Source organism: Rana temporaria, chromosome 9, assembly GCF_905171775.1.
Source record: "Rana temporaria chromosome 9, aRanTem1.1, whole genome shotgun sequence".
Lineage (NCBI taxonomy): Eukaryota > Metazoa > Chordata > Amphibia > Anura > Ranidae > Rana > Rana temporaria.
In genome coordinates, this window is record NC_053497.1 from 63,101,432 (window position 1) to 63,121,909 (window position 20,478).

The following is a 20,478-nucleotide window of genomic DNA, read 5'->3' on the forward strand; positions in this document are numbered from 1 at the left end:
GTGAACTTTAGAACCCTGTTAAAGTCTTTAAACACATTACACATTTTTTTTTATTAATGACTTTCAATGCCTTTTCTCTGTATTGCCAGAAGCCGACAATTCATTATAGCTGCAAGTGATTTTAAATGACTTTTTTTCCTTCAGAAATTACAGTTTGTGCAGGGACAGTTCGAAGCATTGGAAACAAGCGCTACTTCACAGGCATACTGTACATCCCTCCAGGTACGAAATTTAAAGGAATATTTTGCTTTTATTGTTTGACTTTAAGCATAATTAAATTCACACCTCCCCGAAAAAACAGCATTGATACATGTCCCCTGGGGCAAGACCGGGTCCCCAAACACTTTTTATGACAATAACTTGCATATTAACCTTTAAAATTAGCACTTTAGATTTCTCCCATAGAATTTTACAGGGTGTTCCGCGGCTTTTCGAATTTGCCGCAAACACCCCAAATAGTTCGCTGTTCGGTGAACAGGCAATGTTCGAGTTGAACATGAGTTTGACTCGAACTCGAAGCTCATCCCTACCACTGACCATCAATAAAGGGGCAGCTACTTCCGCCAGTGCTGGGGGCTACTATTACTGCCACTAACACAAGTGATGGGTTTTATTTACTCCTGCACTACAAGCCATACACCATGAAGTGACACCCACTTATTCGGCAAGCCACACTTCCAAATGATCAGCGTGCAGCAAGTTAAACGCAATAGATTTTTTTTTGATCCCCTTCAAGGGATCCCTCCTAGACAATTTGCACAAAGTATTGCTTGATGTGCTAAGTTTAGTCTCCCCTCCCACACATGGGCAATTCTGCTCCCACCTTTAGTGTGCAGTTATTCCCCCATCCCAGTGCCAGACGTGTTAGGTACATCACTTAGTAGGACCCATCATTATCACCTCAGCGCATGAACACACCCAAAAATACAAACACAGACATTTAACATAATCTCCAAGACATACAAAGCATCTATCCAACGCCAAAATTTAGTTGGCTGACTATGTAATTAACATAAAACATGTAAAACTCTAACTTATATTAAATCCGAGGTCTGAGGTCCCCAGCTGCAAAAATGTTTGCAGCTGCTAACCTTTAATAATCGGACACTTACCTGTCCTGGAGTCCAGCAATGTTTCCATCAGCTGTCTAGTGCATGCCGCCTCCATTGCAAGTGAGGGAACCCGGCAGTGAGGTCGAACCCTACTGTGCATGCGTGAGGCTCCGCTCCTCTCTCCTACTGGCCCGGCAGCCAGGGATGGAGGAGGGAGGAAGAGGGAGCCCGGGTGGTGACGTCAATACCAGCAGCTGAGGCTCCTGGAAGTGGGAACAAGATACCTGTGAAAGACAGCTATCCCGGCCCCCCTCCCCCCGAAAGGTGCCAAATGTGGCACCGGAGGGGGGAGGAGTACAACGAGTGGAAGTTCCACTTTTGGGTGTAACTCCGCTTTAAGATGGGGTTTTCAATAATATTCTTCTTTTGTAATTAGTGCACTTTGCAAGGCATAGAGGTTGTAACAAACATGCAAAGGTGCTGAAGCTGTTTAAAATCCTTAATATTCTTACTTCAGTACACATTCAAAAGCAGCAAACAAACCTGCTAAAAGAGGATGTACTGTAGCACAAGGAACCAAAGTCCTATCAAAAGCAAGCAAATACATTTTCAATGCATTTAATTAACTTACCATAATTATGTTGAATTTGTCCAGTACACATGCACAACCCATTTTTATTGCTTTTTGATTGCTGCAGGCAGTATGCTTTAGTAACAATTTAATTATGCCACTATAGGATCAGGATCTGTGCAAATCCTATAACTCAATTTTGGCTACAGCCATCAGTTAAAAAAATTAAACATCTTTGACATCTTCTTATGTTCTTATTGTTGATTTCTTGTTGCTAAGATTCAATAAGAACTTTGAAACGGAAAAATCTTAAAACACTATTTATAAATTAAATCTTACCTTCCAACGCTGTTCATTAGTATCATAATGTTGTAATTCATATCGTGCTGTGCACTGACTGTCATTTAGTGAAACTGGAGGCTCCCAGGTTACATCCATCAATCCCAAATATCCAAGATCTTCAACCCTAACATTCAAAGGCGGGTCAACTAAAATAGTAGTCACAGTATGCACAATTTGTTAAATCCATTATTGTTTATAAGTTAGGTGCTAAGTATGCATTATAATCATAATTTCCCGTTTTACAACTTTAAAAGGACACTGTTGCTTACCAAAAAAGTCCTTTAAAAGGGTCTCTAGCATTTCTCAGTGCTTCTTCTGGCTTACTTACACAAATTTCAGTATACAGTAGTGACATGAAAGTAAGCATGAGGAACACTGAGAACTGCAGGGACCCAGGAAATTGACAATCCAAAAGAGTCAGGGCCTAATCCTCAAAAGAGATACTCCGGCGTAAGCCGTCGTATCTCTGGTTCTAACTTTGGAACTGATCCTCAGAAGCAGTTTTCCAAAGTTAGGCAGAAGATCCGACATCTGTAAGGGACTTACACTGCCGGATCTTAGGATGCAGTACCGCATCCGCCACTGGGGGCATTTCGAGTCGAAATGCCTCTTCTGGTATGCAAATTAGCACTTAGGGCGATCCACAAAGCTTTTCAGCTTCGTTTTTTCTCCGTAAGTTTTAGTTTGCCAAGTGTAAAATTAGGGCTGCTTTTACATGGTCTAAAGTTAGTAACACCATGTAAAAGCACATTCAAGCGACGGCATTTGGTATGCATTCCCGAGGGAGAACTCCACGGCAATTTGTAAAATCCAAACCGGCATGGGTTCCCCCCCAGGAGCATACCAGGCCCTTAGGTCTGGTATGGGTTGTAAGGAGACCCCCCCTCCGCCGAAAAATCGACGTCCCATCATGCTCCGGTAGGTACCCACGTGGTGGGTGCACGTGGGTAGGCACCCACCACGTGGGTACCTGCCGGAGCATGATGGGACGGTGATGCCTATATAAATGGGATGCAAGGCGCGCTTCCATCATTGCAGTGACAAGAGGCGACGAGTCAACATCGGAAGAGGGGAGAAGAACAGAAGAGAAGAAGGTGACGTCACAGAAGACCGCGATGGCTGCCTGCTAGTAATTGAGCTAACACACGAAGATAGCAGGCAGCCAGCGCTGAAGAAGAAGGCACCGGACAGCTGCAGAAGAACCGGGGTTCGCCGAGTCAACAGCGGAGAGCGGCGAGGATAGAAGAAGACCCCCGGAGAGCGGAGAAGACCCCCCCCCCGGAGAGCGGAAGAAGAAGCCCCCCCTGGTATTAGAGCTAATAAAGAAGACAGGGGGGGCCTCCGGAGCAGACTAATAAATTATTTTAAAAACCCTTGTGTTGTGTGTTTAATAACTTTAACTTTTTGCCTCCAGGTGAATGGATAGGGGTACGATGTACCCCATATCCATTCACTTAGAGTGGGGGGCCGGTATCTGGGGGCCCCCTTATTAAAGGGGACTCCCAGATTCCGATAAGCCCCCGCCCGCAGACCCCGACAACCAACGGCAAGGGTTGTCGGGAAGAGGTCCTGTCCTCATCAACATGGGGACAGGGTGCTCTGGGGTGGGGGGCCCGCAGTGCGCCCCCCTGCCCCAGAGCACCCAACCCCCCCATGTTGAGGGCATGCGGCCTGGCACGGCTCAGGAGGGGGGGGGGCGCTCGCTCGTCCCCACTCCCATTCCTGGCCGGCCGGGTAGCGTGCTTTGGATACGGGTCTGGTATGGATTGTAGGGGGACCCCCTACGTCGATTTTTCGGCGTGGGGGGGTCTCCTTACAACCCATACCAGACCTAAGGGCCTGGTATGCTCCTGGGGGGGGGAACCCATGCCGGTTTTTTCTTTGAAAATTGGCATGGAGTTCTCCCTCTCAGGAATGCATGCTGAGCGACGCTGTCATTGCGCAGTACGGCCGGCGCGGGAGCGCGCCTCATTTAAATTTTAAACGCCCCCCAGAGAGGAGGACCGCCTTGCGACGGAGGCACTTAAGTTACACGGCCTGAAATTTCTAGGTAAGTGCTTTGTGGATCAGGCACTTAGGTAGAAATTTTAAGTCAGTGTAACTTAACTGCTGAAAGTTAAGTTACGCTTCCAGGCTGAGGATTAGGCCCTCAGTCTCTGAAGAAACTTTGGCCAAGGATTTCTCAACATCCAAGTGTTTGGCGGTGTGGGCAGGGGAAAAGGTAAATATTCTTAAGCTTCTTTAAATGTACATATTTTTTTAATAATGTTTTTGTATGTGGCAGAGCTACTTTTTAAATACCAATAATCAAATCAAGAAAGAATCGTCAATTCTGTACATTTTGATTCCACTTTAAATTTCTGTGCAAATTTGTCTGATATTCAAAGACTTGTACTCTTTAGGAAACCATGCAACCACGACTCATTATTTGTGTCATTTTTGGAAGACTAAACAAATATATACTATATTCCTTGTTTTAAAACCTATATGGTCATGCTCAGGGCTTTTTTTTCCCTCAAACAATAGGTTCTGGAACTCAACCACAACCCCCCAAAACCTCTCCACCCACACACACCCTCCAAATAACATCAAACAGTGGGTGTGGTCAGTCAAATTTCACAAACAGTAGTAGGGTTTTAAGGGGGAATTAAATACCAGGATTGCATTACATACAAAGTGCAGAGTTCAGGGGGGTTACACACAAAGTGAAGAGCTGTCACTTGTAAACACCAAAACCGGACTTCTGTATTTACAAGTGATTGTGGTGAGCAGCCCCCCCCCCTCAAGGGTCTGAGCCAGAGGTGGTGAAATTGGGTTCCACCAAGTTCCCCCTGAAAAAAAGCCCTGGTCATGCTGATAAACCTTGCAATGATATTGATATAACATTTTTAGCTCCAGTGACTACATTAAACTGTTGCGGCAGCGGAAGTTTCCGAGTTTTACTGCCTATTATATTAACAATGTGTCTGGAATATAAAAATGTAAAAAGTGAGGCACACAAATTAGAAATATGAATAGCTAACTGAGAAAAAGAAAATTTGCCTTCACTTCCACTCTAAAACACATACAAAGCATTTCACAATGGATCATTGATATTTATATCTTTAACTGCTGTTAAAATATGTATAATCTATTTGCATAGTTGCGGAGGCAATTTCGTAGGAAAAAAATATCTATCAACAATTCCAAACTTTGAGCTCATGCATGGTACACAAATGCCTATGAGCAAATGCGACTATTTTTTATTTGGGACAAAATGGTCGGAGAAGATCCCAAAATTTGCCATTTAGATGTAATGAGATGTGTAACTTCAAACTACAAAAGATGCTGTAAACTCTGCAATTGATATTTACGGAGTAAAAGAGCAATTGTTTTGAGAGACAAAATAGGAAGTATGTGCAAATCTCGCCAAAGCGATGGGAAATTCCCTTTTAGAAAATTGCCACTAGAACAGGTATCCTTACTGAGAGATTTCCTCTCACCCTCTGTTATGGTGGCAGCTCTAAAATGTTGTATTTTACATCACTTTCTGTACTGGTTTTAAGGAACTATGCAGTGGTGATGCAAACATAAATTTAGAAACTGACAAGAGTTTTAACATTTACATACTTACAGTATCTCACAAAAGTGAGTACACACCTCACATTTTTGGAAATATTTTATTATATCTTTTAATGTGACAACACTGAAGAAATTACCCTTTGCTACAATGTAAAGTAGTGAGTGTACAGCTTGTATAACAGTGTAAATTTGCAGTCCCCTCAAAATAACTGAACACACAGCCATAAATGTCTAAACCGCTCTTAAGAAAAGTGAAAATGGCCAAATTGGGCCCAATTAGCCATTTTCGATCACCAGTGTCATGTGACATCTTAGGCCTTGTACACACGAGAGGATTTAACCATCAGATCAAAATCCGCGCGGAATTCCCTCCGCGGTGACGTGTTGCGCCGTCGCTGCGATGATGACGCGGCGACGTGCGCAACGCTGAAATATAAGGACTTCCACGCATGTGTCGAATCATTACGACGAATGCGAGGGAGGGAATCGGACGGATTGATCTGGTGAGTCTGTACAGACCACCGGATCAATCCGCTGGACTGGATTCCAGCGGATAGATTTCTTAGCATGCTAAGAAATTTTTATCCGCTGGAAATCCATCGGCCCGAAAAATATCCGCTGGGTCGTACACACCAGCGGATCTATCCGCTGAAACCGATCCACGGATAAATTCCAGCGGATAGATCCTCTCGTGTGTACGGGGCCTTAGTGTTACAAGGTCACAGGTGTCAATGGTGAGCAGGTGTGGTAAATTTGGTGTTATTGCTCACACACTCTCATACAGGTCACTGGAAGTTCAACATGGCACCTCATGGCAAATAACTCTCTGTGGATCTGAAAAAAAAGAATTGTTGCTCTACATGAAGAAGGCCTAGGCTATAAGAATATTGCCAAGACCCTGAAACTGAGCTGCAGCATGGTAGCCAACACCATACAGCGGTTTAACAGGACAGATTCCACTCAGAACAGGCCTCACCTTGGTTGACCAAAGAGGTTAAGGGCACGTGCTCAGCGTCCTATACAGAGGTTGTCTTTTGGAAATAGATGTATGAGTGCTGCTAGCATTGCTGCAAAGGTTGAATCGGTGGGTTGTAAGCCTGTCAGTGCTCAGACCTTACGCCGCACACTGCATCAAATTGGTCTGCATGGTTGTGGTCCTTCTAAAGATGATGCACAAGAATGCCCACAGTTTGTTGAAGACAAGCAGACTAAGGACATGGATTACTAGAACCATGTCCTGTGGTCTGATGAGATCAAGATAAACGTATTTGGTTCAGATGGTGTCAAGCGTGTGTGGTCGCAGCCAAGTGAGGAGTACTACAATCAAGCATGGTGGTGGGAGTGTCATGGTCTAGGGCTGCATGCGTGCTGTTGGCACTGGGGAGCTACAGTTTATTGAGGGAACCATGAATGCCAACATGTACCGTGATATACTAAAACAGAGCATGATCCCTTCTCTTCAGAGACTGGGCTGCAGGGCAGTATTCCAACATGATAATGACCCCAAACACACCTCCAAGACGACCACTGCTTTGCTAAAGAAGCTGATGGTAAAGGTGATAGACTGTCTCCAGACCTAAACCCTATTGAGCATCTGTGGGGCATCGTCAAATGGAAGGTGGAAGAGTGCAAGGTCTCTAACATCCACCAGCAACTTGATGTCATCATGGAGGAGTGCAAGAGGACTCCAGCGGCAAGCTGTGAAGCTCTGGTGAACTCCAAGCTCAAGACGGTTAAGGCAGTGCTGGAAAATAATGGTGGCCACACAAAATATTGACACTTTGGGCCCAATTTGGACATTTTCACTTAGGGGTGTACTCACTTTTGTTGCCATTGGTTTGGACATTGATGGCTGTGTGTTGAGTTATTTTGAGGGGACAGCAAATTTACACTGTTATACAAGCTGCACACTCACTACTTTACATTGTAGCAAAGTGTCATTTCTTCAGTGTTGTCAAATGAAAAGATATAATAAAATATTTACAAAAATGGGGTGTACTCACTTTTGTGAGATACTGTATATCCAAAACTAAACGGAACATTTTGGGCTAACAATTAACATTTGCCTTTAGGTTCATTTTAGGAAGGAGGGACAAAGAGAGAAAAGTAGTGAAGGGTAGAAGGAAGGTTTACAATAATACATAAATGTAATACCTACCGTCTATCACAGATGGTGTTGCCAATTTTGCTTTTACTATGAGGTAGATCATAATTCCAGATATGTATTGAAAATGTAAACTTCTGACAACATTAGATCCAGTTCTGGAGTTTAGGTTCCACATGTTCCTTCAAACAACAACATAATATTTAAAAAACATATATATTGGAAGCAAATTGTGTCTGTTTTCTAACTCATTTAACAGATTCATTTTCAATGGTCAGAAGACATTGCAGTTTTAGGCAGTGGTGGTGCGTCCATAGAGGGCGCAGGAGAGCCGCCCCCCTCTCTCTCCCGCATCACCGCTGAATACAATACACAGATTCATGCATTGCATGAATCTGTGTATTGTTGCTGCCGCCCACTATTCAGATGGCTGGCCCGTTGAGCACCGGCCATCTGAATAATGGCAGCTAACCGGCTATAGAAGTGCCTATCAGAGCCAGTGGCTCTGATAGCCTTTCTGATTACAGCCCTCAGACTGTAATCGGCTTCCAAATAGTTATCCAGGGAACACAGGGTGTGTTCCTTGGATAAGACTGACAGGCGTCTCAGCCAATCAGGTTCACCGGGTTCTGGTTACCAGTAACCTGATTGGCTGAAGCGTCATCGAGGGCGGGAGAAGACATTGAGGGACCGTGGAAGGAGGATGGCTAACCCCAGAAAGGTAAGTGCCACGCGGGGGGGCAAGAGGAAGGCATTTTACAGGGCACAGTGGGGACAATTAAAGGGCACAGTGGGGACAATTAAAGGGCACAGTGGCGACAATTAAAGGGCACAGTGGCGACAATTAAAGGGCACAGTGGCGACAATTAAAGGGCACATTGGCGTCAATTGATGTGGGCACAGTGGCGACAATTGATGTGGGCACAGTGGCGACAATTGATGTGGGCACAGTGGCAACAATTGATGTGGGCACAGTGGTGACAATTGATGTGGGCACAGTAGTGACAATTGATGTGGGCACAGTGGTAATAATTGATGTGGGCACAGTGGTAACAATTGATGGCATGGCACAGTGGCTGTGTTTGATGGCATAGTGGTGACAATTGATGGGCACAGTGGTGACAATTGATGGCACAGTGGTGACAATTGATGGCACAGTGGTGACAATTGATGGCATGGCACAGTGGCTGTGTTTGATGGCACAGTGGCTGCGTTTGGCATGGCACAGTGGTGACAATTGATGGTACAGTGGCGACAATTGATGGCACAGTGGCTGCGTTTGATGGCATGGCATAGTGGTGACAATTAATGGGCACAGTGGCGACAATTGATGGCACAGTGGCTGCGTTTGATGACATGGCACAGTGGTGACAATTGATGGGCACAGTGGCGATAAATGATGGCACAGTGGCTGTGTTGCATGGCACAGTGGCTGAATTTGAAGGCATGGCACTGTGGCAACAATTGATGGCATGGCACAGTGGCGATAATTGATGGTATGGCATAGTGGCTGCATTTGATGGGCACAGTGGCTGCAATTGATGGGCAAAGTGGCTGCAATTGATGGGCACAGTGAGGCTGCAATTGTTTTTTTGATTTTTTTTCGTTTGTTTGCGCCCCCCCCAAAAAAATTTGAGCACCAGCCGCCACTGGTTGTAGGTAGATGCTACTGAATGAACACCCCAATTTTTTATTTATCTTTTGTATAATGGTAAGATTCTGCATTGAATCCCAGATTCAACCTATAGCCACAGCCATTTCAAAATGTGATTCAAGTGTATCTAAAAGCTAGTTATTTTGATTTTTTTTATTGTGGATAGAGTTTTTGGGGTTTAGAATCATGGTCAGATTTTATTGCTGTCTTGTTTACTTACTCTTTACATTTGTCCCAATAACAATTGCCATTAGGACTAAAAGTGAGGTGAAAACACAACATTTTGAGTGGTCACCAAAATAGAAATAGAGGGGAAATCTCAATGGTGACACTCATTTTAGTGACAGCTGTCTAAGAAGGGATTCACCACACTTTGAAGATATTTCTTCTCACTTTTAAGTCTACAGGACAATAAGTGAAGAGAAATGTATTCAATGCAACAACCAAATCGGATGGGTTTAACCCATTCCCTACTCCATCCAAAAAGAAATAAAAAAACATTTTTGGCTATAGATATACTTTATTCTCCCTGTTGGACTCTTGTTTGTCCTATGTTATGGAAAGTATAGTTTACGGAGGGAAACACGAAAGAGAGGGTCATTGACAGATTCAACACAGACTGGGGAACTCAGGCAGGAAGATTTCACTGTTGGTCACAATATTTGTTCACACTACCAATATCCAGCAATTAATTAATTAATTATTCTGAGTGAACTGAACCTTCATCAAGCGGTTTTAGCGTTTGAACTATGACATTTCAAGAAAATATTAGTTACCTCATTCAAGTCAACAAGGAAATGTTTGGAGAGGTGGTAGAAGTGTTAAGTGTTCAGGTAGCAATGTGTTGTTTCTCAGTGAAAGAGGGAAAAATAAACTGATTTGAAAAGTCTAATGTCTGGACCAGAGATTTTGTTGCAGGTCTCTTCTACAGTAAATAAAAACAATTGTATGGGATGATTGCATTGACAGGTAAATGCAAGAGTTTAATAGAGAATGTATCACCTGGAATAGTCATGCACATGATATGTTCACTGGATTAAGCTAATACAGATTCCTGCTTAGATATTTTTTCATATAATACAATTAACAAACATTATTGTGATCAATTTCAAATATGGGTGTGTTTCCCCTTTATACTGCCAATTATAGGAAAAAAGGTGTAGAGATGCAAGGACCGGAAAGGACCAAGCGATACCTCTAAATAAATCAGGAAAGATTGGTGATTGTCAGAGACAATTGCTGCTAATGCCGCATACACACGTCCGTTATTCGGGTTGTAAAAAATGAAGTTTTTAAGGGTCTAGAAAAAATTAAGTTTTTTTCAACCCGATCATTAAAATGGCCTTGCCTACACACAATCGTGAAAACAAAAATGCTCTAGCAAAGCGCGTTGTGACGTACAACACGTACGACGGCACTATAAAGGGAAAGTTCCATGCGGATGATGCCACCCTTTGAGCTGATTTTGCTGATTTAGTGTTAGTAAAAGACGATTCGCGCTTTTCAGTGAATGTGCTTACTCCATTACGAACGCTAGTTTTACCAGAACGAGCGCTCCTGTCTCATAACTTGTTTCTGAGCATGCGCATTTTTTTCACGTCGTTAAAGCCCACACACGATCATTTTTTACGACGTAAAAAACTACAATGCAAAAATACGAGAGAAACTTGGACAGCCGCACTCCAAAAATGTTTTTTTTAATTAAAATCGATCACAAAATAAACATGCCACAGCAAAAAAAAGATTGGAACAAAAGCTAACGTTTCGCACTGTAGCTTCAGTGCTTAGTCATAGCTAGTACACACATCAAATGATTGTTGAAAATATATATACTTCACCTCACTGGTCACATGATCAGCGAGATGATGATTGGAGGCCTAGTGAACGAGCAATAAACTGGTAAACAAGTGTCTCCTGTGAACCCAGGTGAATCCAGACATGTGATTGAAAAACCTTTTCCCCTCCACACACCCACACACTATCTGCAAATCTATATGTATTGTTTGTTTGGATGTTGTGATAATACAAGGGGAAAAAAAATGTGACAATGAATGTGAATTGTATCTTGATATGTTGTGTGGGGTGACTTAATGAATAAAGAAATACATAAATAAATGAGGTCAAACAATGTATATGTAGCGAATATATTAGTGTGTAGTAAGAAGAAATAATAAAGATCACAAAAAATAGTGATATAGTGATAAATGCTAAACATAATGTGTAATGCGGTGAGGTGTGAATGTATCCAAAAACCACTGTTTATACGTGTTGTTTGTGGATTGGGTGATGAATATCGAAACAAAACAAACAAGAAAATATATAGTGAGAGCCAAGATGTGAACATCATGCATAGGGTGACCCGAAAACGTGTGTTTTCATGTATGGAATTTTTTTTTTTTTTTTTTAAACAAGATCCCTATACTCCGGATCATGTGTATTATAGTGCTAAAAAATATGTTATATATTAGTGAATAATAATAAACATACTAATAATAAATGAGAGTGAAGATTAATTAAAATTAATTTACATTTCAATCTTGGTTTCTTGTTTTTTGTTATTATTTGTTATTATTTTTCACTTTTTGTTTTTTCATTATTAATTATTGTTATTTGTTTTTAGTTCTTATTCTTCTGACTTGTTTTATTCTGAGCTTCAGATTTCAAACATTACGCATGAACTTCGAACTTCTTGGTTTGTGAAAGGACTAGAATGATCTGTAGCAAATCGGCATGATTATAAACCCACATTAACCACTTCCCGACGGCCGTACGACTTTGTACGGCCGCAGGGTGGCTCTACTTCTCTGAGTGGCCGTCTTTATACGGCCTCCGCTCCTCCTGGCCACTGGGGGGCGCCCGCGCCCGCCGCATCACTGGAATGCCGATGCGCGTGCCTGGCGGCCGCGATGTCAAAAGTGTCCGATGTGCCCACCATAATGTCGCAGTACCGATAAAAATCGCAGATCGCCACCATTACTAGTAAAAAAAATAATAATAATAATAATTCTGTCCCCTATTTTGTAGGCGCTATAACTTTTGCGCAAACCATTCGCTTATTGCGATTTTTTTTTTTTTTTTACCAAAAATATGTAAAATACGTATTGGCCTAGACTGAGAAAAAAAAAAAAATTGAGCTATTTATTTTTTAGCACTTATTGCGATCTTTTTTTTCCAAAAATAGGTAGAAGAATACGTATCGGCCTAAACTGAGGAAAAAAAATGTTTTTATATATGTTTTTGGGTGATATTTATTATAGCAAAAAGTAAAAAATATTGCATTTTTTTCAAAATTGTCGCTCTATTTTTGTTTATAGCGCAAAAAATAAAAACCGCAGAGGTGATCAAATACCACCAAAAGAAAGCTCTATTTGTGGGAAAAAAAGGACGTCAATTTTGTTTGGGAGCCACGTCGCTAGACCGCGCAATTGTCAGTTAAAGCGACGCAGTGCCGAATCGCAAAAAGTCCTCTGGTCAGGAAGGGGGTTTAAGTGCCCAGTAAGGAAGTGGTTAAAACTAAAAATTTTAAAAATCTCAACAAAATTGTGGGGCGTCTCGTCATGGATCCAGGTAATCAATCATGACTGATACACCGGGACATTAAAAGACGGGGTATAATGATGTTAAAGCGGTTCTCCACCCTAAAGTGGAGTCCCGCTGATCGGAACCCGCCCCCCCTCCGGTGTCACATTTGACACCTTTCAGGGGGGAGGGGGGTGCAGACACCTGTCTAAAGACAGGTATTTGCACCCACTTCCGGCCACACGCTACGGGCGAAAGACGGGCATTCCGTCACATCCCGTCTGTCGCCCGTTGTGTGCTGGGAACACTCGGCTCCCAGCACACAGCGTGTGAGCCAATCGGCGGGCGCAGCGCGACTCGCGCATGCGCCGTAGGGAACCGGGCAGTGAAGCCGCAGCGCTTCACTTCCTGGTTCCCTGAGCGTGGATGGAGGGGGGAGCAGCAGAGAGACGAGCGATCGCTCGTGCTCTGCTGCGGACGGCGCTGGACTCCAGGACAGGTAAGTGTCCTAATATTAAAAGTCAGCAGCTGCAGTATTTGTAGCTGCTGGCTTTTAATATTTTTTCCCCGTGGCACATCCGCTTTAATGCAGCTGCGATGTTATGTTATACTATACTGTGTTATACTGATGTGATGAAACTGCCGTGATATCCTTTCCAAAATGCTGGATGGTGAACATGTTTTAAAAACTAGTATAAAAACAGATATAAAGAACTTATTGATGATAACATGGAATTGGAATAAGAAATACTCTTAATATAGCTATTTAGAAGCAAATATCCTAGTTAGACAAAGGGAGTGCAAATGTCTCCTCAATAAAATGAACAGTAATACTAAACTGCATTAATAGTGCGGTATATCCCATGAGCGATATTTATTGCAAAAAAAGGAAGGGGGTTTACACTTCCTATCAATGTTTCATAGTTGTAAAAATTGTAGTGCTGAGAAATGTTACATGCAGGCAAGTATGGTAACCAATGGGTTAACCAGAAAGGGCAGGCCAGAAAGAGCTAGTGTCTTGCTAGTTGAAAACACCATGCAATGTCTGGTTAAATTGTTGTGTGTAGGGTGTGTTTCCCAATCACATGTGTCCATAAGCCCAAAGAATATAATGTCAAACTAGCCGTAGGCTGAGCATTAGGAAAATAACTGCGCATATAACAATAACTAGACATCCATATCAAGGAATGTTTAGTTTAGAACTCAATGACATAAAGAACATCATGAATAGGAATAAAGATGAGATTGAAAATATAAACCATATCTAACAGCTATAGTATTTCATAATAACCAAATACATGTATATCAACACATTGAATGGACTCTAGTCAAAAAAACAAATAAAATAAAATAATTTAAAACATATACAGACATATATTAATGATCATGCTGAGCACTAAAATGTATAAGATTAAACACCTTATGCCCTTGGTGCTACCATGAGTGGGTTATGGGTACAAATATATTGTTTAAAAACCCTTGTCTTATCGTCAATCCGTAAACAAAACAACCACTTGGTTGATATATGGCAGAAGGACGAGGAAGAATGAGCAAAAATATAGAATGGAAAACGTTTTTGACAGAACTCTCACAGATATACGTAAGGAACGTGGGAACATGTACCTGTAGGAGATGAAAAAATAGTTGGTATCCAGTTTTGACAGGCACCCAGCTCCCACTTTCTTTCCTGTCGCAGGAGAAGTTCACCTCTCCCCCCTCCCTCCCTGCAATCTTCTGGGACCTGTGATGTCACATCACAGGTCCCAGAAGATTACCCGGACATTCACAACGTGCTGCGCGTCTCGCGCAATGCGCAGTGCGTGCCCAGCTGTGAAGCCACAGCTGGGCATCCACAGTTACGATGCCGGCGCCGCAGAGAGGTGGGTAAGAGGGGCGAGACTTAGCGTGCCCGCATCGCTGGACCGTGGGACAGGTGTCTGTTTATTAATAGTCAGCAGCTACACTTTTTGTAACTGTTGACTTTTAAATGGGTGGACCTCCGCTGGCCCAGCCATCCCAATGTGCTTATCTCTCATTTACCCCCTCTATAGAAGCTTTACATTTTCATCTGTTTATTTGGTTTCTTAAAAATGTCTTTATGGCATACTAGGGCATGTTAATCTGTCTGGACCACACCTTTCTCATTACTATACCTACTCTTGTGTTATTTCTAACTACTTTTTGTACAATCTGATTGTACAATCTCCTTTAGATCTACCATCAGCTATGTAGAGCACGAGCCTGTCCGATTTGATAAAAATGTAATGTATTGTTCAGGTGTGTCCTCCTACTCAATAGTTCTGGTAAATCTAAAGGAAATTTTACAGTGACCATACAATTGGATTGCATAGTGTATAGCCATCTTTATACTATGTGGCAGAGCGAGGCTCTGTCCCAATGAAAATGGTGTTGAAATGGACACAGAGTCTGCATATCGGCTGAAATTTAAAAACAGAGAAAACTACTCTGGCAGTTTTCTCATATTTTTCTATCTCTACATGGGGCTCTGTGGCTTGGAGATCCTTCAGAGATATAGGTGGGAGGGGATCTCCAACCCTGTGTCCGGGTTTTAGCCTAGGTCCACATTGGAGCGATTTGTCATGCGATTTGAGAGATAAAATCGCATGACAAGTCGTAGCCTATTGGCGGCAATGGCACTGTTCCAATCGGTGCGACACCGATTTTGCGGTGCCGCACCGATTTGCAGAAGTAGTTCCTGCACTACTTTTGCCAAATTCAGGTGCGATTTTAATAGACATCTGTGCATGAAGCCACACAAATGTCTATCAAGTAGCATCTGAAATCGCGCTGACCTTGCTACTTTGAAATCGCGTTACTTCAAGTAAAGTAGCACGATTTTAAAGTAGCATCAATGTGAACCAGGGCTTAAAGACAGCCTGCAACCTGTGTGCCCAGGTGCACACAGCTCATATAATGAAGGGCTGGGGAGAACAGAAGTGAGAGGAAGGTGGAGTTGGACCAGTGGCTGCTGGTGTCTCTGTGTTGGGACAGACGGCTTCAAAGCCTTGTGCACCCAAGACTGGGGGTCTGGAGGAGCAGCTGGTTTAAGGGACCAGTACCTATGGCAGCAGTGCTGTCAAAGAGTAGCCAGGTGGGCTAGTATTTTCAGTTATTTCTGATCATCGTTTAAACCCCTGTGTGGGATTCCTGAGTGGACTTTTGTTTTGTTTTTCTCATTTAATAAACGTGGGCTACCAGGCCCTTGACGATATACGCCTGTTTGGTGTCGACTCACTACACGAAAACGCATCTACCACGAGAGCTAACAACCCCAATACCACAACAAGTATATAGGAGGGAGTGGATGGAGACACTCAGCTGTCAGGCCTCGTTTACATCTCTGCGTGGTGGGGACTCATAGTGGGGACTCACGTTCTTGCATGCATTTTTGGGGGGTAAGTTTCCACTCATCACATGCAGGGCAGCCCATTCACTTGAATGAGATGCCCTAGAAGCGTTAACCACTTGCTTACTGGGCACATAAACCCCCTTCGTTCCCAGGCGAAATCTCAGCATCCGGCACTGCGTCGCTTTAACTGACAATTGCGCGGTCGTGCGACGTGGCTCCCAAACAAAATTGGCGTCCTTTTTTCCCCACAAATAGAGCTTTCTTTTGGTGGTATTTGATCACCTCTGCGGTTTTTATTTTTTGCGCTATAAACAAAAAAAGAGCAACAATTTAAAAAAAATATATATTTTTTTTACTTGTTGCTATAATAAATATCCCAATTTTTTTTTAAAAAACTATTTTTTTTCTCAGTTAAGGCCGATACGTATTTTTCGACGTATTTTTGTAACAAAAAAAAAAAAATCGCAATAAGCGACTGGTTTGCGCAAAAGTTATAGCGCCTACAAAATGGGAAACAGAATTATGATTTTTTTTATTATTTTTTTTTTTTACTAGTAATGGCGGCGATCTGCGATTTTTATTGGGACTGGGATATTGCGGCGGACGTATCGGACACTTTTGACACAAATTTGGCGCCATTCACATTTATACGGCGATCGGTGCTATAAAAATGCACGAATTACTGTATAAATGTGACTGGCAGTGAAGGGGTTAACACTAGGGGGTGAGGAAGGGGTTAAATGTGTAGCCTGGGTGTGTTATAACTGTGTGGGGGGAGGGGGGTGACTGGGGGAGGGGACCGATGCTGTGTCTCTATGTACAAGAGACACAGATCGGTCTCCTCTCCTCTGACAGCACGTGGAGCTCTGTGTTTACACACAGAGCTCCACGTCCCTGCTGTCACCTGCCGTGTCACCGACGATCGCGTGTACCCGGCGGACATCGCGGCCGCCAGGTACACGCATCGGGTCTTCGGCGATGCGTCGGGACAGTTTTTACCCGCCGCGCGCCACCCAGTGGCGCGCGCGGGTAATGCACATAAAGGCCGTTTTTAAACGGCCACTTGGCACTTGAGAGCCGCGCTGCGGACGTATTTCGTCTATAGCGCGGATCTCAAGTGGTTAAGCACCCCATGCTCTTTTGGTGTGTTTGCAGAGCATTTGCCACAGGGCAAACGCATGCCTGTTATCCGCACTTGGAATGTGTGAAGGACTTTTTACCTATATGCTTCAGTTTAATCCTCCCTGCTTGTTTAAGGCTGTTATGGTATTTACCCTTCTGCAGCTAGTCCTGTTTCAAATGTTAATTGTTCTAGCCCTGTGTTTACTGGTTACTGTGATTAGATAAGTGGCTCATGTTAATTATGCTGATTGCTTCATTGTGGTAATTATCTCTCTATATGCGGTGCCGAACCGGCTAGATACTGATTAGTTCAAAGAAATATCTTTATTTCAAAGGAGCTGTATTGAAGACCCCCCACTGTGTAAGAGGGGGGCGGAGATTTGTCATTGTAACAGTTTTGGAAATGACATATAAGCTGTGTGTGTTATAACATTAAACTCTGTGTTGTTCCAGCAGTAAGCTTGGCATGTGTGGCTTTCTGGGCGACTCCAGGGATATTCCTTCTCGTGGAATATTGGGGTGATTTTCGTTATGGGAAGAAGGGAACGTTGACGGGGATATCATACCAATACCGTCACAATTGGTGTGGCAGCAGTGGGATTCGAACCCACGCCTCCGAAGAGACTGGAGGAGAGGGAGTCGCAGCGGGCGTCCCAGATGCGGGCCGAGATGTTCGCCAAGGGCCCACCGGTGGCCCCTTACACCACCACCCAGTTCCTGATGATGAAGGACCACGTGGAAAGCCTGCAGGACATGAGCAAGCAGGATCTGATCCGTGAGTACATAGAGCTGGAGGAGTGCATAAGCCGCATGGAGGAGGAGAACAACCACCTGAGGTCACAGCGGGCTGACCCCCCCAGGCTCCATGAACTGGAGATGGAGCTGGAGAAGCTCAAAGAGGAGAACCGGCGGCTGCGGAGGGAGCAGGGGGTGGCTGACCTTATGGGGCTCTGAGTCCCCTCCCCCCCCCCCGGACTCTGAGCACTGGTGCTACAGCATTTCAACAAATATAACTTTTTCTTTTTATGAATCTCCTGTGACTGTCACTTCAGAGCCATGGCCTGCCCCTCCCATAGCGGGACACCTAGACGGCGGCGCACAGACCCATTCGCCGTCTTCACACTGACTTCTGGTGACTCTGCAGATCGCACAAAGACTTGGGGACTGAACGGCGTGTGATCTGACGACCCGGTGGCATACCTGAGTCTGAAGCAGTTGCCAAGGGAGGTCAGTCACGCCAAATGGAGTTAACCTCGGACTAAAAGCTCTGAACCCGTCAACCCTACTGGACCAGGGAAGGTCCAACCGGGTTTGCTGGAGCAGGGAGAAAGGGGGGCCATTGTGAAGGACTTTTTACCTATATGCTTCAGTTTAATCCTCCCTGCTTGTTTAAGGCTGTTATGGTATTTACCCTTCTGCAGCTAGTCCTGTTTCAAATGTTAATTGTTCTAGCCCTGTGTTTACTGGTTACTGTGATTAGATAAGTGGCTCATGTTAATTATGCTGATTGCTTCATTGTGGTAATTATCTCTCTATATGCGGTGCCGAACCGGCTAGATACTGATTAGTTCAAAGAAATATCTTTATTTCAAAGGAGCTGTATTGAAGACCCCCCACTGTGTAAGAGGGGGGCGGAGATTTGTCATTGTAACAGTTTTGGAAATGACATATAAGCTGTGTGTGTTATAACATTAAACTCTGTGTTGTTCCAGCAGTAAGCTTGGCATGTGTGGCTTTCTGGGCGACTCCAGGGATATTCCTTCTCGTGGAATATTGGGGTAATTTTCATTATGGGAAGAAGGGAACGTTGACGGGGATATCATACCAATACCGTCACAGAATGCCTTTACATTTATAGGCAACAAAATCATTTTCATCAGACAAACCGTTCGTGTGTGGGCCCCATTGGTTTTTTATCCATCGGTGAAAAAACTGGAAACTTGTTTTAAAATGATCTGATGGTTAAAAAAACGATAGAAAAGAACGATGGGTATGTCCATCGGTTAAAAATCCATGCATGCTCAGAATCAAGTCGACGCATGCTCGGAAGCATTGAACTTTTCTTTTTTCTCAGCACGTCGTTGTGTTTTACGTCATCGCATTCTGAAACGATCGGTTTTTTAACCGATGGTGTGTGGGCACGACTGATGAAAGTCAGCTTCATCGGATATCTGATGAAAAAAGCCATCAGACTGTTTTCATCGGATGAACCAATCGTGTGTACAGGGCATTTGGCATGTTGCAGTTTACATGTTTTTTTACTGTGTATATTGTTGAATTTTTGCTTTTGTGTTTGGGTGTCATTATTAATGTCACCAACAGCTTATTACTGTACTAGTTTATTTTAGGTGGTAATGCACTATAAAATCTGATTGTACAATCTTTGTATGATCTCCTTTTAGATTTACCAAAACTATTTAATAGGAGGAGACATCTATCTATCCAATCACTCTGTAGCCAATCAGGTAGGCCTGTGCACTACATAGTTAATGGTAAATCTAAAGCAGATTGCACAATCAGATTATATAGTGTATGGTGAGCTTACATGACTTCAAGGACACACTTCTCCTGTTTTTAAAACTACAGCTCCTTCCACATAAGTTGTGATTGTTCAGCTCCAGCACACTCTGCCAAATGAGTGATCTGTGCAATCTATGTAAAAAATCGATGGCTGTATATTTAGTAAGAATGGTGGTCGCTAATTGCATTTAAAATGCATGCACCTGAGGAGGTGGGTTGAAGCGATTTCCTGGAGGAGGAGGGCAGGTGCAGGGTGTGTTAATAAAGTCAGCTGATGAACTACTTCCTTCTACTGGTTTTCCCATACTGAATACCAAAATCAGGACAGCTAATGGAGGAGTTTAACAGGACACCGAGGCAATGCCTGGTCTAAGGAAAATAGAAATTTTTTTTTTTTCTGCAAAAGAAGTACATTAATGTTATATAGGGGGTCTTAATTTTTATTTTATTTTTAAAGTGAAGTTAGCCTTAGCTTTTAACCTCTTGCCACCCACACTATAGTCGGAAGACAGCTACAGCGTGGGCCTAAATTGCCGGGAGGGTGTCCATGCATGTGATGCCTGCGCACACCCTGCGGGGCACGAGCGGCTTGCTCTGTGATCAGGGAGTCCATGAGACTCGGCTGATCACAGATCCAGTGTCGATCCTGGGCCCTTACCACAT

General features: G+C 43.5%; 1 protein-coding gene across 2 annotated transcripts in view; it reads right to left on the reverse strand.

Annotated features, from left to right (window-relative positions):
* The window catches only part of IL13RA2 (interleukin 13 receptor subunit alpha 2), a 75,214-nt gene that overhangs the window by 23,717 nt on the left and 31,019 nt on the right, over positions 1-20,478 (reverse strand). The window contains exons 2-3 of one of the 2 annotated variants that reach the window (XM_040323664.1): positions 7,685-7,812; positions 1,963-2,111 (exon numbers count right to left, since the gene is read on the reverse strand). In XM_040323664.1, the coding sequence (XP_040179598.1) occupies positions 1,963-2,111; positions 7,685-7,812 (277 nt within the window). The remainder of the gene's footprint in view (positions 1-1,962; positions 2,112-7,684; positions 7,813-20,478) is intronic. The other variant, XM_040323665.1, reaches the window with a different exon arrangement.